Here is a 25,160-nt window from a genome sequence, read left to right as displayed (position 1 = left end):
TAATCAAAGAACCAGATGTTCATCTTCTGTTCTGATGATTGAGCCAGGAGAGTTCATCTCAGACCTGAAGCGCTATTGATGAGGAAAACAAGCAGTCCGATGATTGGAGCAGAATTATCCTTCAAGTATTTCTGTTATCATTTCTTCACCTTTCAGGTGATCTGGTTTCTGAGAGTCCAGCTTTGACTAACATGGTCTTGTTTTGGCTGTCGTTGTTTTTGTCTCTTTGTGACGTAGGTTAGGGCCACATGAAAAGAATTAGTCCGAACACAACATGCTCCTCCGTGCTGGTTTGATTTGAATGAAGATGAAAACTGAAGGTGAAACGAGGTGGAGTCACATAACCGGGTTCGTGTAAGGTGGCGGCGCCCTCCGTCTGTCAGACAGAGTTGAGGGCTTTAACGCGCTCCGAGCCTCGTAACCCTCCAGCAGCAGCTCCGTGGTTTGACCGCGTTCTTCTGTTTGTGTGTTTCCTGTTTCAGAAATACAGGCAACACGATGAGGACTCGTCCCCCCAGGACCAGAGCTCCCCCCAGCTGACAGAGGAGGCAGGGGGGGCCGAGCTGGTCCAGGTAGCAGAGAAGAACCTTTCCCAGATCGAGAATGTGCACGGATACGTCACCCACGCTCACATCTCCCCCATGAAGGTAGGACCTGGAGTCTCTGTTGCTCTCTTCTCTTTGTTTGTCCATTCGTCTCTTGTCTCTACTGAACAACTTTACTGGCATGACGTTAGTTTTTTTAAAGCGGCACAAACGCGTAAACGGTCAACATGCCTTCCACTTCAAAGGAAAACCAAAGGAACGCAACAGGTTTGTCTCATTTCAGGCTGACACCCCCTTTTATTTTAAGACTAAACACAGGACAAAACATGCCCCTTAAAGGCCCGAACTGTGCGTCATTTATAGTCCCGTAACCTGGGTGTCATTTTCCAGGTGTGTGTTCAGGTGTTGAGTAAGTCCAAAGTCTGGACTTGTAAACCCAGGGGTCACACAGCTGGTCCCAGTTTACCGCTGGGACTTAAAACGTTGTCAGACAGGCAGCTTCCTGGTGATAAAAGATGGAATTGGGGCTGAAACATTTATTGTTTTTATTTTGTTTTAAAAAATCTGCAAATCTAATTATATATACATGTAGAAATGTATAAAGGTAAATTTGTGATTATGTTTGGCACAATCATATCTTGTTTAATGATACGTAGATCATAAATACATGCCTGGAGTGTAATTGACAGAAAATGATCTTGAAGTTAAATCGCAGTCACAGTCTTGGTCAGAAATATCACAATTAGATATTTTCCTCAATTTGTTAAAACTCATCGGAAGTGATGAGGAGAACCTGAACGAACCTAAACCTAAGAGAAGCATCGGTTTCTGAACTTTTGTCAGCAGCATCTCTGATACATTCAGTCTGCTCTGAGATGAATGAGATCAAACACCAAGATGAATAGCTTTGTTTGGAAAGATTAACAATTCCATAAGTCACCAGACTCCCTTGACAAATTGATGAATTTTAGCTTTCAGTTTCTGATGGGTGGAATTTAACATTACTTTGTCAAGAAACTCAGCAAAAAAACGTGGAAATTACGAATAATAAGTCCTTCAGAAGCCAGTAAAGTCAGACCTTTTCATCTGTTTTTCTGCCTGTTCTTCTCTTTTGTTCTATATTGTCACTGTTCATAAATGTATTTACTAATAAATATATTTCTGTCCATCTGTCAGTCAACACACATTCACACAAACCAGGCTCAGCTGTAATTCACTTCCAAGTCAGTGTGTTTTTCCTTCATTAACTCATTTTATCCCGACAGGAATGATGAGAATGAAAACAAATATCATGAGTCGTCGTTGACGGTGAATTAATCCTGACACACACACACACACACACACACACACACACACACACACACACACACACACAGAGGGAGGATGAGGGAGGATGAGGGAGGATGAGGGTGGTTGCTCGTCTGTGTTGCCTACATGTGGTTCATTAAAACACACTCTGAAGCTCATACCTGTGCCTGTTCCTGCTCATCATCATTCATACCTGTCTCCTGTCGTGATGCCGTCACACACACACACACACACACACACACACACACACACACACACACACACATTAACACCCCACCAGTCAGGTTTCTGTTGGACCCTCCAGCGTTACAGTCGCTGCAGGTTAACACCAGTTTGAGTCCAGGTGAGCTCGCTTCATGAACCTGCAAGTCACCCTGAGACTTCCCTAAAACAGGAAGTGGACGCTGAAATGAGATCAGGTTAGTGGAAGGTCAGATGTCATGTATGACAGCTAAAGGTGCGCTGAAAAGTTGTGAGACTTCCTTAATCGGGTTCAGCATTTTTATGTAACTAAACTTTTTTTTTTTAGCAGCTTAAAAAGTTGAAGAAGTGAGTGATTTTGATGACACTTTCCTGTAGTGTCACCCTCAGGACTTTCGTACGCTTTCATATTTTGGCTGTGACGAACTCTGCAGCCTGTAGGGGACGCTAGCGGGACTTTAGACTGTTCCTATCCCTGATCCAGCACTGTTGTATGTTGATGTATCACAGCCCTAGACTGCCAGCGCCCAACATTTCAGTCAGCGAGCAGCTCTTAAAATACCTTACAGGCGGATGTTGCAAATCCAAACTCTCCAGATTGGAAATATGTGGAAAAACAACATCAGACGGGTGCAAAGTAACAAAAAAACTGCTATTTTTCCATCCACAAAAGGTCTCTTTCACCATAAAACCTTTATTTATTTATTTATTTAATCAGTCAGTCAGTCAGTTCTGCTACACAGCAGCGCTAATAAAGTAGGAAAGTTCATCAGGAAAATAACTTGGGCTTCCTGCTGAACTTTTCCAGCTATTTCGGCGACCAGTGTGGAAAAATTAAGACCCAAACCTGGCCCATACCCTCACCTCTAAGACCCAACCCAGCTGAACAGGACTGCCGAATCTGAGACCTGAACCCAGCCTGAGACACAAGGCTATAATTTTAATACATTCTATATTTCTGGGACCTTTAGTTTGCCCGGCTACTGCAGCTGCTTCACTCTTCCCACTGTGTATTCCCTGTCTACTTGCAGTACATGGGCACAGCTCCTATTATATTACAAACCCGACCCGATACCCAGGACTCGATCAGGTCCTGTTGGGTTCTGCTCGGGTAGCAGAACTACTCCCCAGTAGCAGTAGAAGAAGCAGAACTTTCCTGCGTGTGGAGTAAATTATGTTTTTCTGTTACTTTAAGATGGCCCCCACCCCAGTGAGTTCATATTTTCATCAAGCTTTATGAGCCACTCAGTGACTGAAATGTCCAAGTTGCAGGAAATGTCCATCCATCACGGTGCTGGATCAGACGTAGACTGCTGCTGTTCTTATGACCTCAGGTCGTGGTGTATTTGCTGCCAGCCTCGACTAACGCATCCAGTCAGCAAATACCTCAGCCTGTTCCTTTTTAGCTTTTTTTAATTTTCCCGTTACCGTGGTTTGACCACCGCTGAGAGGCTGACGTGAGTGTTTTTGTCGTCGTGTTCACTGTTAGCTCACCGCAGACACCACGGGCAGCCCGGTGTAGTCGGGCTCTCGGCGTGTTTATGAAAACCAGAACAGAACCAGACTTCCTGGACGCTCAACCTGGAGAATCTGGCATCGTCCCGGTCACGTGACTCTGCTTCCTGTTCATGCCGTCCTCCATGCTGCGACTGTGAGCTGTGTTTGTGTCTGTCGCTGCTCAGACCAGACTGTCGTATTTGACTGCGTGTGTCATATGAGTGCGAACTGGATCCACGAGAGTTTTTGGACGTTCGTCAAAGAGGCGCTCGACTTATTTTACTCGTTTAGATCAGTTTACTGGTCCTGACTGATTAGTCCTCCTCCGCCTGTCAGCACAGTTATATAATGTCTGCGTTACAAACTGGAGTTTGGAAGACGTGGCTGTTTACCCGGCAGGGAGGCCCGAAGGAAAGACTCTCTAGTTGCATTATGGGAAATGTAGGATCCAGTGTTTTTGGAGTGTGACCCAAATCTGTTAACTTTATTCAAGTGAAATACTGAATCACCGGAGTACTCCTTTAAGCAAAATAAGTTATTTTAAGACTTAACTTTATTCTTTGGATACTTGCGATGGACGTCTGTCATTGTCTTTTTACATATTACTACACATTTAATACATTAGTTGAAAAATAATTGGTATATTGATCAATAATGATAATAACTGTTAGTTGCAACCCTGCTGTAGACAGGATAATGATGTTAAAGTAATAACATTATGTATGTAGCACAAAAAACAAGTTACAAAGTCCTTCACCAAAAGAGATAAAGCCAAGAAATGCAAAGAAAAATAATTTAAAACAAGATTAAAATAAAATGTAATGTTAAAGCACAAATGCAGTAAAAAGACAGACTAAAATGATTTAAAGGTGCGGAGTGGGTCCCGTTTTGTTTATCTCCTGCCTCCATACACTCTCCTACCGACGGTGTCACGCTACTCTGCTGATCTACAGGTGGAGGTAGCTCGCCAACACGTGCTGCAATGAACCGTCAAACGCAGGGAAGCGGACTGCTAGCTGTAAACATGGATGTAAACACTGCAGGATTTCAAATACTTTAAAAATCAGCTTTGCAAATGTTTTGTGAGGAAGGAAATGCACTCGACCCGTTTATTAGACCCCAGGGATCCACACAGTGGGCTCTGACGAGTAACACTGACGGTAAACATAACTTGTGTTTGTTTACAAGAAAACTAAACTAAAAAATAAAGCGCAGTATTTTGCCTTATCTTCTCAGAGTGCGAGAAATAGAGTTAAAAGTAAAGAAAAACAAGAGAGAAGTTGAAAAAATAAAATGTTAAAGGGTGAAAATTGATGATGTAGTCTGACCCACTGACGTAAAGACATGAAGTATATTGTGTAAACCTTTTTAATTTAGTAGTTGGCTGCTCCTGATATTATTTTCAAGTCATAGTTTCCATCAGTGGCTCATATTAAACTAAAGACATTATGTGACACCTGATGTGGCTGCTCCTCTGTGTCAGAAAGCTCAGCAGCTTCAGCTGGTTTGCGAGGCGGCGTGCGTCGCCACCAAAAACAACAAACTCAGTCTCTGAAACCGACGTTTCTGTGTTTGGAGACGATTAATCCAATCTGCAGAGTAGCCGAGATCTGATATTTCACAGGGCTTTAAACACTTTCACGCTGCTGTGGTCATGGTAACAGAGTACATGAGATCAGATCAACGCTGGATAAACGGGACTAATGTGTCCAGACTGCTCAGCACTCTGCTGCACTGTGGAGCTTTGCTGCCGCCGTGTGGCGTTCGAACACACTGACGTCTGAAGGGAAGAGTCGCAGCTTCTGCGTTTGTTGTCTGAGAGGAAGTCTACAGTGGCCCGCGTCCTGTCTAAAACCAGGACCGGACGCCACCGATCTGGTCTGTCATTGAGCGAGTCTGTTAAATCACAGTTTGTGTTGTTTTAAAAGATTGTAAACAGGATTAAATAATCTCAGACTGTCAGATTTTAGACACAATCATTTAGTAAAATGGAGATTTTTGCAGTGTAAAGATTTAATATCAACACTCTGTACGTACTATAAGTCAGTTAAAACAGTGTAGTTGTAAAAGTTATTCATTTCAACCAAACAAAGACTTTGTTGTCCTTTTTACAAAAAGCCTTCATCTATTTTAATCCGATGGCGCAAAGTATTTTTCACTCAAATCAGTTTTATTTAAACAAAATCATTTTTGAGGCGAGGCTGAGTGGGACACTTCACCGTGAAAACATAAACGTGTTCAAACCGTCACACTTCACTTCACTGGAACTTAAATTAGTATTAATAATAACTATAAACACCGACACAAATACAATATATTAACAGTGGCATAAGAAAAGTAAGTGAAATATCTAAAAATGCAGCATATGAAACCTTTAATACTGTATAATACACATTAAATGAAGTAGTGTATGGTGTGGGCAGGCCTGTAATACGGAGATTAAATGAATTAACGATGGTCTGCCACCAATGATTAATCTTTGTGATCATCTTTAATTCCTGCATTTACCTTTTTTATATTTTAGTTTCCTCCTGTGTGATTCAAGCTACTTTTACTGGAAAACTTTTTCCAGCCATTACTTTTGTCAACAGCAACCAAAAACATCTCAGAATATTTATTTGGCTTTCGTTACTTATCTCAATACCGATGCATACGTATACTGTAGATACTGTACGCATCTGTGATCAGTTAGCGGCCGGGCCGCTGCGTCAGTCGGGCTTTAGTTTCGTCTTTTAGAAACGACCCCAGGTTGAGTTACTTTAATATCCTGGTGTACTTGGTCTTTATGCTGGTATGATGCGGTTGATAATTAAGTTTGGTAATTAGGGAAATGACCGTGAACTGTAGTTTTATAATTGCAGTAGAAGTATTTCTGGTACTCGTCCAACAACAGAAGTGTGCTTGTCTTTGGGAGTCGTGTCCGTCGTCCCAGGTTGTGTTCACATGTCACGTTCATACATTCAGACCTGATAACTCCTGCTTTGGTCCTGGAGCGCTCGCGCGATTGGACGATCTGACGGAGATGATACTGATGCTGACGTTATTACTGTTATTTCTGTCGCAGCTTTTCAAAACAAAATATAGAGTAAAAGTGCTTCAACTGTGGCAGCCGAAGGCAAACAAAAAAAAAAAAAACATTGATCAGAATTGTTCAATATGGGTTTAAGTGAAAATACAATGAAGTAATCGAGTAATAGATATAATTTTTCATTCGTTAATATTGCTGTGCTAGCTGCTACGACCCACGAGCTAACAAGTTCAGTTTTATATGATGGGGGATCACGTTTAATTGGATAAAATCAATAACGATTTGGAGAGAGAAACAACTGCACCTTCCGATGTCATTAGTTTTCTTAAATGTCCTCATGTTTGATGAAGTCAAAAGAATTATTACATTTAATGCATTTAATTATCGGCCAAACACAAACCTGCCCCAGGACCAGCCGGTGTTGAGCTGATTACCGCTCTGCTCCCCAGCTCCCCCACTCCACCTGCCAATCAACTGGACGCTTACTTGACGTGTTGATCAGTGGGAGGGATCAGAGGGACCAGCCGTCCAATAACAGCCTCAGTAGCTCTCCAGGACCCTGATAGCACCGTTAGCTATCAGCTAGTCTGTCTGTGTTATATCCCATCAAGGCCGCCCTCCTTCTGTCTGTATCTGTTCATCCCTCTCTCTGCCTTTATATTGCTGACTTTTCTTCTTAACTCTGTCTTTCTGTCCCTTGGTTGGTTTAAAGAGTCGAGAGTATAGCTGGATCCGGCCTGATTTGACATGATGGTGAATGGATAAGTCTGCTGATATTCTATATTTTTCTTATTGTCATCAATTCCCATGTATCCAAAGCCTGACACACACTCAGTTGCCTGTTTATTAGGTTCATCTATCTTAAACTAATGCAGTCTAATCCAACAGTCCTGCGCTAAATCCTCCTTCATGAAGGTTATAAAGTTCAGTTTGTGTAGAAACTGTTCAGAGACGTGTCGATTCAGCTGTAGTTGAACTGTATTGTGTTATACAGAGAGGTGTTTGTTATTTAGCCTACTCTCATTGATATAAATGGGGTGAACAAAACATTTTTAAACATGAAACTATATAATTTGTGTTTTTAAAGAGTTACGTCTTCAGTAGGAACCAACGGGCTCGGAGCTGAGGTTTGAATCTGAACATTTGATGACAAAAGGAAAAATATAGAATAACACCAGACAGATCTTTCAAGTCAGTTTGTTTACAAATGTATTGTATAATTGATTGATACTACACTGTACAGCTACTTTCCTTGCATTAATCTGCATTATTGTTTAGTGGAGGTAGTGAAGAAAACATCTGATCCTGACGGCCTTTTCGTCTTTTGTGATCAGTTTAGAGCAAACAACAACGACCTCACTAACTGCATATGGCATTACTGTTACTTTCACAGAAAGTGCTGTATGTCTGATTACTGTGCCGATTGTTTAGGCTGTCACTAAACTGATCATGAGATAAGATGTGTAAGGATTCGGGCGACTTACCGCCTCGGCTAAACGAGTTCCTGGAGGAAACCCTGACTACACAACCTTTGCTGTAGTGCTTTCAAACAGCATTAAACGTAGACTCACTCATCTTTGTTCTTACTCTACAAACAGGAAGCAAACTAGTTTCAGAAGCTCTAGTCAACATCGGCCTCCAAAACATTTGAGGAAAACTTCCCCCTACCCCTTTTCTGCTCAACCTCTCGCTCATTCTCATTTTCTCTCACCCCCCCCCTCTCTCTCTGTCGGACCTCTGTAAGGATGAACTGCCTCTCTCTTCTTTGCCTTTGCTGACCTCTCCGAGACGCCGTCTCTCCTCCCCTCCTGTATCCTGTAGGTAGCATCTCTGGAGTGCATCTTTGACGGTTCTTCAGCGTTAGGACAGCACCTCCCGGAGCTCCCCTCCCCTACGCCCTCCACTCTCTATCCCCACGGCGAGGACAGCCCCCTCCCCTCCTGCTCCTCCAACCCCTACCCCCCAATCCAGGTAAAAAAAAACCCTCCCACTCTGCTGGGCTGTTGTCATGGTAACCCAAACTTCAGTATCACTTAAGCACTGCTGGAAAAATGATTTTAGTTTTCAGACATATTGTTTACATCTCATCATATTTTCATCCAAGAGGGAAGTTTATCTTCCCGTTCATCTGCTACATTCATATTCAAAGAATCCCATCTGATCCCAGCCGTCAACTCCATCTGAAAACACGCTGCTTTGGGTCGTTTTTTTGTTGTGGTGTTGTAGCAGTACTGAACGTTTAGGTCAAATGTTTTGCTGGTGTCGAAGTCTTGGTAGTGGTTCATGACAACACCAGGCTGGTGTGGAGCAGGGTGGGGCCGAGAGGCAACTATTTCTTTTAACAGACTTCAAACAAATAGTTTGATATTTTGTTACATACGCTTATTATCTTTTTTGTCTGAGAGTGAGATATGCAGATGGAAATCAATCTCATGTCTGTTTAAGTATGGAGCTGGGGTTAGGACGTGGTTAGCTTAGCAGGCAGGGGGAAACAGCTAGCCTGGCTCCGTCCAAAGTTGAAAAATCCTCTAAAGCTCATGTTTTATCTTATTTGTTTAATCCGTACACAAACATTAATATAAAACACACAGTTTGGGGTTTTAGGGGGAGTTACAGGCTTGAACTATGTCTAGATGAACCAGGATAGCTGTTTCCTTTGCTAAGCTAAGCTAACCGTCTCCTGGCTCTAGCTCTGTACTTACCGCACAGGCACAAGAATGATATCGATCTCTTCTGATCTAACTTTTGTTACACTGCACAGATTATGAGGTCTGTGGAGTGTTTTCCATCAGTTTAGTCTCTTTAAATGGAAACCATTTATTATAATGGTGAAAGCATGATTGTAATCATGTTAGTTGAGTTTGTTGTTGATGTGATGGGTGATTGCTGTTGCTGTGTTTAAAAAATCCTGGATGAATTATGAGACACACAGGCAGACTGTGGTTTTTAGCCATGCTTGTGGCTCTAGGAATGGCAATATCGGTCCATTGGTCGGTCCACCACTTTGATTCAGACGGAAATATCTCCGTAACCATCTGATGGATTTCAATGACATTTTGTGCAGACATACATATCCCCCTCAGGATGAATTGTAATAACTTTTCATCTATCTTTTCAAATGCTTTGGTTTGTGACCAAATACCTGCAGCCTCAGCTGTACTTTACACGTTTAGTGTAAATGTTACAATGCTAACACGCTAAACTAAGATGGTGATCATGGTAAACATTACACGTTGCCATTGTGAGCATGGTAGCGCGTTCACTTCAGCAGTGAGTGTCTACGTACAGCCTAACAGAGCTGTTAGCATGGCTGTAGACTCTTATTTCTCGTGAAACGATGAACTGACCAGATGGATGTCTGGACTACAGCATTAGGAAGCGGCAGACTGAATACAGGCTGGGAGGAGAGTTTGTTACCTTATTTGCACATTTCACATGTTGTGAAATTACTGTAGTTATAATGTAGAATAACTCTGAGCTGTACAGGGATTTGGTCTAATTGGCTGTCGTACTTCACATCGGACTAAACGGAGCAGCTGGACGACCGTTGAGTCACTGAGCTGGACCTCCCGCTCCTGCGATGAGGTTGCTGGTCACGGTGACACTCTTTAGTGGAGAAATCTCCACATCCCGCTCTTCATCGTTTCCTCCACATTTGATCTGCGGCAGCCGCCCATCCCCGGCCTGACGTCAGCAGGCAGCTATCTCCAACACCTCCGCCGCGATAATGCAATGAATGGATCCTCACATCCCACAAAGACGCTGAAGGCTAGGAGGACGTGCTGTACACTCCTTTTTTTTTATTATTCCTTTAATTTTTTCATCTCTCTTCCTCCGCCTCTCGCTCGCTCTCCTCAACAGCGCCATGGCAACACAGGAGATGAATGGCGACAAAGAAAGTCCTGACGGCAGGAAAATGGAGGAGGTGGAGGAGGGGGTTGAGCCTGCAGAGAAGGACAAGGGCAGATTTAGTGATGCTTTCTGTAAGGGGGGGGGCTGATAGTAAAATGCAGGATAGCTGGCCTTCTGTTCGTCCCCAACAAAAAGATTTACTACAGCTCTGATGTATATTTATCACCAAGACAAAGAACTCAGAGGCCATGAAATGACTTGTCACTAATGCTTCTTCTCCATCATCTCATCTCTGCTACACTTCATTCCCAGCTGCAGCAAAGGATGCTGGGAGGACAGGCCAGCTCTATTTTTAGCCAACAGGGTTTCAGACAGTCCTGGAATTTCAGGGAAATCATGGAATGTTAGGGGTCTGTATTCCAGGCAGGGAAAGTCAGGGAATATCTGGGAAACTTTTTTTACATTGACTTGTGGACAGTTTTCAGACTGATCCACAACATTTACAAAACTAAACTACAGCTCAGGGAATAATACCACATTGGCCTGATATAAGACAACACTATATATATTATAAGTGGATCTCCCACCCCCCTTTCTCCTACACCGGTTTTTGGAAGAAAAGAAACACTTAATCAGACTGCTGGGAAAGTTTCCCAAAATATACTGTTTGTCCAAGAAAAAGATGGCCCTCATCTTTAAAGCCTTTTCACTCATAAAAGTCAAACTTCCATTAAAGCATAAATCCCACATTTGTGTAGCTTGTCGAAATCTGTTTTCAAGTGCAGCTCTTCTTTCTATATCAGTCACATACTCATACACTCTCCTGTCAGTTTTTTTGGCTGTTAGCATTTCGCAAACAGTCTTTTTTGTCTTTTTTAAGCTCCTCATCATGACTTTCTGTGACACTGGCCGTTCTTAGCAGCCTGACAGATGATTCAGTCTCTGGTTAGTTTTCTGCAGTTGGTAGACGTCAGTTAATTGCAGCAAAACTCCTGTAGGTTAAAGTGGCTCTAAGGTCTTGTTCTGTACCACTTGTAATGTATTGTTTTGTATTTTATTTTATGTTACTGGCGTGCACTCAACATGTAACTTTGCTGCCTTCTTGGCCAGGTCACCATTGGAAAAAGAGATTTTGTCTCAACTGGCTTTTACCTATTTAAATAAAGGTTAAATAAAAATAGGATTGACAGAGTTTATTAAGAAAGTTTAAGAAAATGTGGCCACCCACATCTGGACATGAAGAACGTCACTAGCCTTCCAATATTAAGGCTACAGACAACCCATAATACAACAATCTATTAATGTAAGCGGCAAAGCAGGGACCAGTAAAGAACAAAAACATCCTCTGTTGTGAAAATGTCTAACTTAAATTTACAGATAAATATATTGCCTTATATTTGGGCCAATAGCGTAATAATAATACTATTATAGTGCGCCTTGCATATACAAAATGCAGCTCAAAGTGCTTTAGATTGAGGGCAACAACTGGGGAAAAAAGAAAAAAAAAGTCCATGAGTACATTTATAGACGAGTACAAGAATCTTCAAATTTATTCCAAAAGTTACTGGAAGTCAGTACAGAGACTTTAGAAGAGGAATGATATGAGCTCTTTTCTTTGTTCCAGGCAGCAGCTTTCTGCAAGAACTGTAACTGATGTATAAACTTTTTTGGGGAGACCTGTGACTAGTGCATTGTAAAAGTCAAGCCTACTTGTAATAAAGTCATGCACACATTTCTCTCTGACTGGAAAATTAGGTCAGTTGATGGTAATACGCAATCATAATAGGATCTCTGTTTTGTCCAGATTCCGATTGGTTCGTCCATAAATTTGTCAGAGATGCAGTTTTAAAGGGAGTAAAGGGGACTCAAGTCATCAGGATCAACAACTATATAGAGTTAAGTGTCATCTGCATAGCGATTGTATCATTTTTATCAAAGTACATTTTTTTTGAAGCAATACTGAAGCAAGTAAAAGGGCCGCCACAAAAACAACGCTTTTATTTAGGAAAAAGTGAATGAATGAATAAAATAACTAATGGGGAAAAAATCTGACACGCACAAGCCGGATGAAATTTAGAAACATTTAAACCCAATTGTATTATATATTTTTAATTAGTTTATGTTTCTTAAAACATTTTTTTTAACTTTTGATTCATTAAACTTTTTTTAATTGTATTTTTTTTTGTTTTTTATCTATTTGCCTGATTATCTGTCTCCAGAGTTACTTTCAGAGTTCAGCCTGTTTTAACTAACTAGTAAGTCACTAGCACTAAAATCTCTACATGAACTTCCCTACTAAATGAATCAGCTGTCGTTCCACACATCACAGATCGCCACGCTGTCTGTCACAGCCGTGATAACTCAGCATTTTGCATGCGTGAGTTTCCCCTGCTGACTCATATTTGGAAAAGGACTCGAAGTCTGAGGACTGAAGTAGGACAGAGGTCAGCTGGACCAAACCCACAGCGGACTGAGAACCAGGAGGGTGGAGGAGAAGGAGGAGGAGGAGGAGGAGGAAGGAGCTATGTGAGGTTTCCAGACTGCGGAGAGAAGAGATCAGAGGACTAATTTTCCTCCCTGCCTGCGCTCTCTTTAAAACACACACACACACACTCGTCTCCGTCCTCTCGTCAGCCCTGCAGTCTGTTGCTGTCTGCTTCAGACAGACGGAGGCTGGCCGACCGGCTGCTCTCTCTCCGCCTGCTAAGTGATGCTCTCTCACCCCGGCAGGTTAATCCGCCCCTGGAGGCTCCTCTCTCTCTTTTTCCCATCAAGTCCGGCGTCTGACGACTACCGTTTACCGGCTACCATCTACCACCGCCACCGCTGCTCATAACTGGCAGGAGGAGGACGACCTCGGTGTGTCTCAGCTCCTATCTGCTCCGTCGCTCCTCTCCTGGAAGCAGCGCCTTGTCACCTCCATCAGCTCCTCCACCAGATCCTCTGCAGCTTCCTGTTTGTGTCTGTGAGGAAGAGAAGGAGGAGGAGGAAGAGGAGGGGGGGACACAAGGTGGAGTGAAGCCCCCCTCCCATCGTCTGCTCTCCAGCCAGCACCACCTCCACCACCCTGCAGCCTGCAGCAGGAGTGAGAGGAGGCGCAGAGGAGGCGACACACCACCTCCACCTTCACAGCAGCAGCAGCAACAAGCAGCATGCTCAACTCTGTGTGGTACGCCAAAAAGATGGGCCGCCGCATCATGGGCACCCTGAGGAGAACCAAGCGGCTCCACCGGCGCCTACTGGTAGGTCACCCCCACCCCCACCCCCACCCCCACCCAAAAAAAATAAATGGTGAGGAGGTAGGGGGAGCGTGTAGCGTGAGTCATTTTCTACAACGTGTGTGTGCAGTCAGCCTGTGCCCATATGATCGTGCACTACTCCGACTGTGTGTGTGTGTGTGTGTGTGTTGTTATAAATGTATTGATCGGTCCGTCTGCTGTGGATGTGACGCTGCTGGATGAGGCGGATGTGGAAAAGTTGCAACAGGAGAGCTGCTGCTGCTGCTGCTGCGTCATGTTGTGGTTCAGGAGTCATGCAGAAATCTTCACATCTGGTTAAATTCTTCAGCGCAGATCTTGAAACGCCCTCTTCCACAATCCCATTTCGTGATAAATAGAGACACATCGTAAACACGAGGACGCTGTGTGTGTTTGTGCTGTTGGATGATCTGAGGTGATTTGTTGATAAGGCTGCAGCGACTGTGAGCAGGTTAATAGATCTAAACGTGAGATCGCTCTGTGTGTCGTTAAATGTTCAGGAATCAGGGGCGCACAGTGCTAGTGACTGCTCCAGAGCTGTGGGTCGTATCCGATGGTGAGAACGATGAGCTGGAATCTCCCTCGTCTCAGACCGAGGAAGTGTTTCTGTTGATGTCGGGTTCGGGTTTGGGTTCCTGCACCTGTGCAGCTTTTTACAAAGCTCTGTGTGAACGAGGCAGCGTGTCGATGTGGAGAGATTTACCTGCATAAACAGCAGCATCATGTTCTGGGCAGATGTGAGGAACCCCTGCAGTAGCACATGCATTCCCCGGCGTTGCCTAGCAACCTCCCGGCTCCTTACACGCAGCACTACCCCACCGCCTCCCTGTTACTGCCTCAAACACACACGTTAACACACACACACACAGCAAAATGTAGGTTTACACTGAGGACAAACTAAACTTAAAACTTCACCTGAGAAAAGAAATGTTATCAAAGTCACGAAGAGAGAGGAGCTGATTCTGGATGTATTTTTCCATCACTATAAATCCCCATTTCAAAGGTTTCTTCTGACCTTAAAACAACAGTCGGGTGCACATTTGAACATTGACACAGGTTTTTCCTTCTGTAATCATTCTTCCTGTTCGTACTGCTCATTACAAGATCTCTTCCTAACACGCTTCCAAGTGATGGGAGGAGAAATCCACAGCTCATAACACAGCTCAAAACCTGATCTGAGGTTAATATGAGGCTTCAGCAGTCAGTCATATTTAGTGGTTTTAGTACAAGACTGTGTTTACCTGTTGAGCTGCAGAGGAGCTGAACAGACTAACTGTGGAAGATATCTTCTTGATTTGTCTAACTCAAACTGCTGAAGTCTCATATTAACTTGAGATGAACTTTTAGATGTATTTTCACACTGAACCAGGACTGTGGATTCTGTCCTCTCATCACTTGCGCTGGCAGCGTTTGAGGAGGGGATCTTTTAATGGCCTCTATGAACAGGAGGATTTATTACAGCAAGCAAAACCAGACCTGTCCTTTAATGTCCTACAACTCAAACCTACAAGTCTCCTGGATAACCTGACTAACCATATTTTGATGTTATGCTCTAAGTGATATTTTGGTTTGGTGGATGGCTCTAAATACAGCGATACCCACGAGCCACCTTCGTAGGTTTAGGGGAACTCATGCCCACCAGACCAGAGCTACTGCTGTTGACTTGTGCTTGTTGGGATTTGTCTGTGGTTAGTTCACATGTCTGTAATAACAGCAGGACAGTCGAGTGTCTGGTTAGTTTAAAGATCTGTAATACAACTAAAAGGTTGGAAAAACAACTCTAGAAGACTGTTTGAGAATTTTGTGGATATGCACGAATCCAAGTTACAATGACCTAAGTACCCTCGCTGCCGTGCTTGTAGCTTTTTTTTCATGGGAGCTATAGTTTTTCTGTGCTCGCAAAGTAATTGTTGTTTAAGTTTGTAAAAATCACGATGGTTTCAATTTCTTATAACAGCTGCTGTAGTGGAGTTCATTTACCTTAAAATATATGCATATTCCTGGAGTTTACTTTCTATGTTTTTCTGAAAGATAAAGAAACTCTGAATGAGAGATTGTACTGAGTTACAGAAGCTAGCAGACCAAAGGCCAAACATGATGATAATAACATGGATAATATCTGAGCTGTGTATCCCAGCAGAGAAGCTGCACGGCTGACATGACTCAGAGCTCAGATTCATGACTGTAATCAGTTTGGCGTCCTGTCAGGCGTGGCTGGAGGTGACGGCGCTGCTCCTCCACCTGCAGCCCACCGCAGGTTAATGACCTGCGAAACAGCTCGTCGTCGGCTCGGAAAGAACAAGCTAAAGATGGACACGTCTGATCAGTTTTTCAGACAATCGTTTCTATACATATTGTAGGATTTAAGCTACAACTTTGAAACAGTTAACTTTCCATTTAGCGTGTGTTCGTGCTAGAGGAGTAGCAAACGAGTTCTTGCAAGTTTCCGTATTGCTACCATTCAGCTACTTTTGTAATTTTGGATCATAGTGGGTCCAGGAAAATGTATAACCAGATGCTAGTGTCTGTTGCTGATGGGTCTCACATATTGTAATCCCTCGCACAGTGTTTTACATGTTGTAATCGCTTTTTCTTACTGTATGGAGAGCTCATTTAGCTTTTTGAGTTTCCTTAGAAGGCAGTACAACCGCAGGAAAAGTCAGCCTCACACATGTAAACAAACCGGCGTGCACATATGGATCTGCTGGGTGACCTGGATATGGATCCCTATGCAGTTAGCCATCATGGCCGTTCCAGGCGGCTACTTTCTGTGTTTATTTTAAGTCAGACTCGGAGACGAGCATTTGAAATGATTCATGTAAAAATCATGTTTATTTATGATACATGATTCTTATTCCATGAATAGCTAAGGGACAAAACAAAAGATTGAAGAGGAAATTCAGCTTTTTTTTTTTGTTTGTTTTTTTACAATTTGGGTCATAGTTGGGTTTTGTTCGGGTCTTATTTTCATAGTTTCTGGACATCCTGGGAGTATATGGTGCTTCTGGAAGAAGACTGAGCAGTTTAATGTCTAAGCCACCTGTTCGGAAGTGAAAATAAAGAGAAATGTCAGAGTTATTATCCGAACTGTCTGGTGACTTCCTGGTTCACTTTGACCTACTGTACTTATTGTAGTTGTGTGTGCAGACTTTTTGGCTACAAAGGACATTTCAGGTTGGAGTTATGTTTGGGTATGTTGGGCTTCAGTTTGGGTTTGTTTAAAACCTCTGCTTGTTTCACTGCTCATCATGCTGCCTTGTTGCACTTTTAATGCAATGAAACTGACAAGTGTTCGCCTGCTGCTCTTTGGGAGAAACCTTCTGATTTTACTCTTCATTACTTTGAGAATTAGCACCAATTTTCAGCATTTGTTTTAGTGTGAATGGGACTGGGACTGTCTTCTCTGTTGTTGCCAAACACTGTGGTTTTGGCTGATTTGGGCAGCATGTTTATCATGATGGCAACATCAGTCTGCCGATCTGTAGACTCACCGTGACAACAATTATCAAATCAAAGGATAATTCTGATTTATTACAACTTGAGTCTGATTTTCACAGTCATAGTTTCATCCATCATTTCTATCGGTAATAATAACGTTGAAGTTTATATCTGACATCTGTGAACGCGGTGAAGTCACGAAAAAGAAGAAACAAAGGCAGTCACATCAGACACGTTGGAAGCAAACCTCCAGGTTAGACAAACCTATTTGGGAGAGAAAACGAAGGTGAGCTGTAAATCTGTCAGCTGTAAACACCCGTCTCAGTTTACAGACCCACTTCCTGCTTCAGCTTGGACCTGCCGTACTCACTGTAGTCGTGCTCACTTTCAGTTTGACCTCCATATAAAATGGTCTGGATCATCTGGATGAACTGTTGGTTTGTTTCCGACCTGTCTGATCGTCTTACTGCTCCTGTTTCTTCTATTTTGTGACGTCGCCATGTTCACAGACCTCAGATTAATTTGGTGAGTACAACGCTATCAGTACTGATTTGAACAGATGGACAAAACAGCGAAAAATAAGACTCAAGTTGTGATAAACAGAAATATTCTTCTTCATAAACCAGTTTTCCTCCACAGATTAGAAAGACAGATCAGATTTTGTAGCTCCTGCTGCATACATTTGCACATTAATGAGGAAAAAATACTTTTGTTAATCCTCCACAGCTCCTCCATGTTTTAAGTTTAAACTAATACCACCCATGTTATGTAAAACAAGCTTAATGACATTTAAAAGTACATGCCTAATTACTGACTCTATTAGTATAACCGGTTGTATTTCTGGCTTGTAAATCTTGGTTATGTTGACAGTGATGGGTGTGTTGATCTGTGTGGCCTGCAGGTGGAGCTGCAGATGCACAGCAGCACAGTGCAGGCACTAATCCTCATCATCAGCAGATCCTTGGTATCAGTCAGTCCTGCATCTCTCAGATTTGAGCTGAAAACACTGGCTGTGTGAGCAGTGAGATGGTCTTAGTGTCTGCAGACTCTGACATGGACTCGGTCCCACTGTGATGTGTATTTATACTGTGACATGTTCAGTACAGTTTATCGTATTGATTTGCTCTCTAAACGCTGCGTTTGTGTTCCTGTTGTCATGAATCATGTGGACCGGTTTCCAGATTCCTGCACATTTAACACTCCGGGTCGATTCTGATTGAGCCTGCGGGCTGAACACAGTAACAGTAAGCTACTTTATTGTTCAGATGACATAATTAAATACATCAAAAACGATGCAGATATATAGATATTCACAGCAGAACACTGATGCAGATCAATATATTTTGAAATAGTTTTTCTTCCATGGTGAATATGGATGGAGTTGAGGTGTTCAGGGACTGCAGATGTTTGGTGATAAGGACAATCCAGGCTGGTTTACTGGTCATTTTGACCTGGAGCAGCGATGTTGCAGCTCTGTCATATATCCAGATGAACTGTTGATGGGTCAGTGTGTCGGCTGGAGAGGGAAAGATCTGGAAACGCTCCTCCCGCCGAACCCCAGCTCTCCTCTTGCATTTTAAATCCACTTATGAAATCTGTCCAACTGCACAGCGCCCGTTGTCATGTCAACATTCGTATGTGGGTTATTCTGGGGCTGTTTTTAATGCCGTATAAATAATTTTCCCATTCATAATTTACTCAACGTAAAGGCTGGAATACTACTACTCTCTACAGTCCACTCAGCACCATCTGTCACAACAGGAAAGTCTCAGCTGAGCTCGTACTGCTGCTAATATGAGTTATGATACCAGTACTAAAACAGTGCTAAATTCTAATAGATTTTTAAGGTTGTTATTGATATCTATAAAAAAACTATTTGCTTATTTTATTAAATAAAAAGGGTTTGTAGAAAAACATTAGGCATCTTGAAGTATCATATTGGCAGCATTTTTTTTTTGAAGAATTTCAAATAATACCCAGCCCTACTCCCCTTTTGATTTGAACAGCCTCGTGGCTTTTCTTCCAGCGCCACCTTCAGGATTTTTTTTTTGCCCCACTGGTGTTAAAACCAATATTGTGTGTTATTTGTTTAGTTCCATTAGTTTATTTCCATCAATATGGATCCATCCATACTGTCAGTTTTAGGTCTGGTGGCTTATGGATCTAGTCTGTCCACACTACCATGACTAAAGTCAACGCTGGATGTCTTCAACCTTCGAATACCATCATTTAGTTTGGTTTTGAGTTATTTTGACAGAACACTTATCAATTTTTGACCTTGGAAGATATTCTGCTCATATTTCACATTCAGATTTTGTCATTTTACAATCGAGGTGCAGCACTGGGGGGGAAAAAACCCCATCAGGCACATCAGCGGCAGCTTCGTGGTTCAGTCGTGAACAGCCTGCGAGGACTGTCAGGTTTTTGTCTTCAGCAGAGCCTTATATATCCAAAAGAAAGCTGCAGCTTTCTGCCTGCTGCTGCTACCCGGGAGTCCTCGTCACATCCCCCCTCGCTGCTGACGCTGACATGCACGGCGCTGTGTCTGAATCTGGGGGCGACATCGATTATTCATACAGCGAGTGGAGCTGCCGCCCCCCCCCTCACTCGTGCTAACATGTGCCACGCTCACTGAAGCCGATTAATTGGCAGGAGAATGAGAAGATGAGAGGGAGGGTGTCACAGAGAAAGAGCAACTGAAGAGGGGGTGAAGTGAGAAAGAAGAGAGGGAGTGTTATTGTGCTTTGGTGGTGGAGGGAGGTGGTGGAGCCTGAGTAACAGGATTGAGTTTGGATCTGTTGCTGTCGCACCACAGAGACCGAACAAGCCTTTCCGGATCTGAAGGAACATCCATAATTTATTATTTAACCTCCTCCTCCTCCTCCAATTGGGAATCTCCTCCAGGAAGATGACCACACATTTCCCCCGGCAGGAGTTCACCTCCAAGACCATGAACGGCGCTGAGAAGAAGCTGCCGCGGGTCAACATCAACCTGCAGGAGTCCATCGCCCACCTGCACCCGCTCCAGAGGCAGCACGCCATCGAGCTCCACCGACAGCAGCAACAGCAGCCGAATCGCCCACAGGTCCAGGCATCTCTGTCGACATTTACCACCTGCACTGTGCCGGCGTCCTGCCGAGCTCGCAGTCGTTTCCTCAACCTGCGGGACAGCGTCAAGAAAAGCCCGACCAAGAGTACCGCTAAAGTGGTTAGCAGCAGCCACGCAGTGCACAGGCCGGAAATACCCTGGGTACCCTTCGCTTTCAGTAAGGTACTTCAACATCGACAACATATTCTGTTTGAAGCTGGGAGACCCTTTGTGCTGGTTGTTTGACGGGGCAAAAGCTTTAATTCTCCCACTATGTCTCAGAGGTTAATTGCCGAGTCACACAGGTAAGGCTGGACCGAGTCAGTTTCGGAAAGTACTGAGATTCGTAGCACAGAGTATCGGGGTCAAGTACTAAAAGTTGGCCTCGAACGTCTTGTCAGATATTTAATCTTGTGAGCTTTTTCTTTGATGAGAGAGTTCCAGACTTCAATCAAAATTGTGCCAGTTTTAGACTGTATTTTTACTCTGATAAAGTTCTTGTGTGGCTGCTTGTGTTCAGACAATATTTAACTCTTCTTTTGTTTAATAAAAGGCATATAACAGGCAATAACATGCTTGTATTTTCAAAGATATTGTAAAAGCGCTCTGCACACTCTCGATCACTTGTACTCACTTTATTTGATGTTTCAGTCCTCAAACCTTCATCGGGTAAAGTCTGGGGGCCGTCGTTACAACATCCCAGAGTACAATTGATCACCAGTGTGTTGGATTCTTTTGTTGTTTCAGTCAGTTTTTGATCTGCTGCACCTCCACCAAGACGTGCAAGAACTTTGTAGTTATTGTTCACACTGGCAGTAGAATAAAAAATGGCAGGTGTTGTCTTGGTGTCGTGACCTCTGACCCTTGAACTCATTGTGTTGTTGGTGATTGAGGAGCTGAGGGTCATTCTGCTGTGGAAATTATAAATGACTTCATTTGGAAAATAGTTTTCAGAGCTGGCTGCGCATGTACAGTGGTGTGTGTGTGTGTGTGTGTTGCTGTCAGAGTGAGATTGAGTTACTACAGTGTGTCAGTTTATGGAGAATCAATACAGACCGTCCATTTGTTGTGTCCCTGTAGCTGAAAACCATCTTTCTGCTTTAGCATTAAATTCGTCTTCATCCATCAAACTCAGTGCAGCTTCTCATTCGGTCATGTTTTGATCTGAAACTGTTTTTAGCTCCTCTTGTTTCCTCCTCAAACTTACTGTTTTATATCTGCCTTTATTATTTTATTATTTTGCCATCACTTCTGCATTTTTAACTGCAATAGTGTGTGTGTGAAGGTGCTATACACAATAATTAACATTTGATTATAAGTCTGCAATCAGCAGTTATTTACCTGATAAATTAATATCTTGATTAGAGCCGGACCGGTAAATCAAATCTGTATTATATGTCAGCTGATAAATAACAAAAAACTGAAATACACTAATGGCAAATATATTCTCGGGGCGATTTAGAAACCGTGTCACCAACTGTAAAATGTCCAACTTCTGCATATCTGGGTTTCAATTCTTGTAACTTGTAATTCATGTCCATGTTGTTGTGTTTGTGTAATATCGGCTGATAAATCGTTATTTGATTTTTTAATTTTTAAATCTCAAATATTGATTATAGTTATCAGCGTCAAATAATCTAGTAGTGGTCCGGTGTAATGTTGATCGTTTTTGGATTCAATTATTTATCATTTAATCTGTAAAATGTGAGGAAAAGGTGAAAGACGTCCATCACAGTTTCCCCGGAGTCCGAGGCGACGTCTTCAGGCGTCTCGTTTTGTCGGACCGACGGTCCAAAACTCAAAGATTCAGTTGGAGATGCTGGAAAGAGAGAGTGTATTTTCTCATAAATGACTTTGATCAGTTATCCAAATTGTTGTTGATTAATCTGCTGATGATTGACTAATTGATTAATTGACGTTTGTTTGTTGCCGGGTCAGGCTCACTTGTGTTGGATAGCTCGTGTCTCGCGGTGTCGACGGTCTTCTTCACCATGAGCTCATTTATTTTATCTCATCACCGCAGAGATCCCGTCTGAACGGGAGCGCTCACTCCCAACCGTCACTCTGGTTAGATTAAAACCCTGTCCTCTGTCTGCTGCTGCTTTTGTCGCAGCAGTTTGTATTCTTTGGGAGCAATTAAGCCTCATTGTCAGCAGCTTTCCGAGCGGCGCTCCAGAAGTAGGGCTGGCAGATCAATGCGGTCGATGTGCGCGGGCTAATTTTAGCAGCTGTTGGTTTTCCATGGGCTCCAAGTTCTGCTGCTGCTGCACAACAATTAAGCCTCTTCAAAACAGAGCAGCGCTTCCTGCCAGCCGTTTCACGAGGTCCTGCTCTTGCATAATAGAGGTCACAGTGTTGAAGGCCGCCTCACGCTCACGCTCACTTCTCTTTTATTATGGTTTTACATGTAAGCCAGGGTTTTAAAAAGTAGATTGGTGTTTCTGTCCTGGCATATAAAGAGTTTGGTTACATCATGTAGGAAAAGTGACCTTTGTTTTTGCAAAATAATTGCGAGTATTTAAAAGAAACTTTTACCCAAGTAGTGGTTCCCAACATTTCTGGTTTGTGACCCTTTAAAATAAAGTGGTGTTACAGGTTGCGTACATCTGAAGGTTGTGAGCAATTCAACCAACTTGTTTGATTTTAATACTCGCTGGCTACTTGAAAATGTTAAATGAAAGCAAAGATCTGAAAGCTCCCGACTTGGCCCTAAATAAAAAAGATATAAATATATGGAAGTCTTACATTAGTTACAGTCCGTCATTCGAGGTAATTTTTTTTGTTTAAACTAGTGATGGTGATGTAAACCACGAGGCAATAGAAATGTGTCTACCGTCACAGATTTTACTATATGGTTCATAATGAGGAAGCTGTCCTTTTAAAGTCTTTTGGTGGCTGATCTGGACTCATCTGTGGCTTATTGGTTTGATTTATCAGGGAGACAAGATACACATCTAATACTTTCTCAATTATGTTAACTATGTCACAATATATAATGACATTGTTATATAAAATTACATATACTGTGATAGAATAGTGCAAACAGCAGACCTGCCACTGTAACGTATTGACCTTTGACCTTCTGCGCTGATGTCACTGCTGGCTGTCAGGGTTGATGCTCTCTGCTCTCCCAGATTGAAATATCTGCTGCTTTTCAATAATCACAAAAAGAACATCCACCCCCTGCTGAGACTGTACCGAGGGACCGGGGATTTAACACACACACACACACACACACACACACACACACACACACACACACACACACTCTCAGACCCAGGTCAAATAGTGCGGCTTTAATCTTCTCGGAGCAGCAGATGGGCCGAGTTTGTCAGGATTGTCTAAAAAGCAGACGTGTCAGGTAATCTGTCAATCACGCAGCGTCTTCCTGTGATTGGCCGACCCCTCTGACACTCTGCCGTCCTGTCCTGTGCGTCAAACTCCTCCCAGCTGGCGCCTCAACATGATAAAACCAAACACTGATCGCAACTCCTGTCGGTCAACATGGACATGCACACATCCTCCTCCATCCTCTCCTCCACTCCTACTGCTGCTGTTCATGTGTGCTGCACTGTGTTTGTCTAACCTGTGACCCCTCACCGTGCTATTGTTCAGCAGGCCGAGGCCACCCCGCCCTCCTCTCCCATAATCCCTGTGATCCCAGTCTCGCCAATCGCATCTGAGACCACCATCATCCCTCCGACGTCACAGGTTTTTCTTTTTATTTTGTTTTTATTTTCCTCCACCTGTCTTTCTCTCTGCATCATCTGTCGTCCGTCTATAGATTTATCTCTTCGTTTGTTTGGCTGCTCGTCTTTTTTCGTTGCTGTCGTTGTATAGAGTTTAGCTCCGTGTCTGCCGTCCAGCTGTGGCTCTGGTGAAGTGAGCAGATTAGAGATAGAAACAGTGGGAGAAATGCCACACTTCCCCCCACATGACTTTTAAGAGCCCATCTGGCTCCTCCCGGGCAGAAACTGAGCGAGCGATTGAGGCAGACGGAAGCCGAATGAGTGAGCGAGCGAGGCAGAGATTGAATTAAAAGCTAAAAGAAGAAGAAGTGAAGGAGCAGAGTCGCCATCCTTCAGGACTTGATTTGTTTGATTTAGGCTTCATGCTTCAGCATTGTATCTTCTGCAGCGTGAAATCCCACCATGTACGTACCGCTCTGTCCTCACTAATCTCTGCTCAAATCCACCGGCTTCCTGCTTTATCCTCAGTTGGTCTGTAGTATCATGAGGAGAGTAAGTCTTTTAATGTCAGTCTTTTATTCGCTGCACGGCGGACAGCTTGGGTTCAGTGTGTGTTGTGTTTGCAGGGGTGGAGCTCTGTGGGAGGTTGCTCAGGTTTTGTGGTTGGGTGTTGATTGGGGGTCATTTTGGGGGTATGTTATGCAGTAGATGTTTCCTGTGACACTGCGATGTGCCTTCTCTCCTCAGGCCAATCCTCCTCCTGTGGTGGTCAACACAGACAGCCTGGACTCGCCTCCATATGTGAGTTCACCTGCAAAGGAAATGCACTTGTTTCTGATCGTGTGTGTGTGTGTGTGTGTGTGTGTTACCGGTTTTGTTTTATATTGAGGTAAATATCACAACTGTGTTAACTTAAAGGGCACAGGCTAACGACCTGTACAGCTGCAAACATCTCTGTGGATGATAACGCCGTTACAGATGACTTGATAACTGGTTATTAAGCCTTTCAGCTGACTTCACCAGTGCAGTCTGTGAACCAATCAGAAGCAGCGAGCCAGACTTATAGCTGATTCTGCGCTGAGGAAAGGACACCTCGGATTACGAGTTAAAACAGTTTGAATGTGAGAAACGCACACGTTGAGCAGCTTAATGTGAATCAGTGGATTCATGCATGGATGCACTGTATTTGTGTGCATTTGTGAAAATGCTTCCATGTGTTAATTATAAACATGAACCGATGAAGATCTGGCTTAATTT

The 25,160-nt window shown here is 43.2% G+C and overlaps 1 protein-coding gene across 28 annotated transcripts in view; it reads left to right on the top strand.

The window, feature by feature from the left end:
• The window catches only part of dlg1b (discs large MAGUK scaffold protein 1b), a 127,303-nt gene that overhangs the window by 67,989 nt on the left and 34,154 nt on the right, over positions 1–25,160 (top strand). For 13 of the 28 annotated variants that reach the window (XM_044219707.1, XM_044219696.1, XM_044219699.1 and 10 more), the window contains 4 exons: positions 483–647; positions 8,401–8,550; positions 23,830–23,925; positions 24,651–24,704. In XM_044219707.1, the coding sequence (XP_044075642.1) occupies positions 483–647; positions 8,401–8,550; positions 23,830–23,925; positions 24,651–24,704 (465 nt within the window). Of the gene's footprint in view, positions 1–482; positions 648–8,400; positions 8,551–13,475; positions 13,674–23,829; positions 23,926–24,650; positions 24,705–25,160 lie in introns of those variants that run through there. The other 15 variants (XM_044219719.1, XM_044219716.1, XM_044219715.1 and 12 more) reach the window with 6 other exon arrangements.

Source organism: Siniperca chuatsi, linkage group LG13 (genome assembly GCF_020085105.1).
Source record: "Siniperca chuatsi isolate FFG_IHB_CAS linkage group LG13, ASM2008510v1, whole genome shotgun sequence".
NCBI classification, from domain to species: domain Eukaryota; kingdom Metazoa; phylum Chordata; class Actinopteri; order Centrarchiformes; family Sinipercidae; genus Siniperca; species Siniperca chuatsi.
Note: the sequence above shows the minus strand (reverse complement) of the source record. Positions and strands in the feature narration are given on the sequence as shown.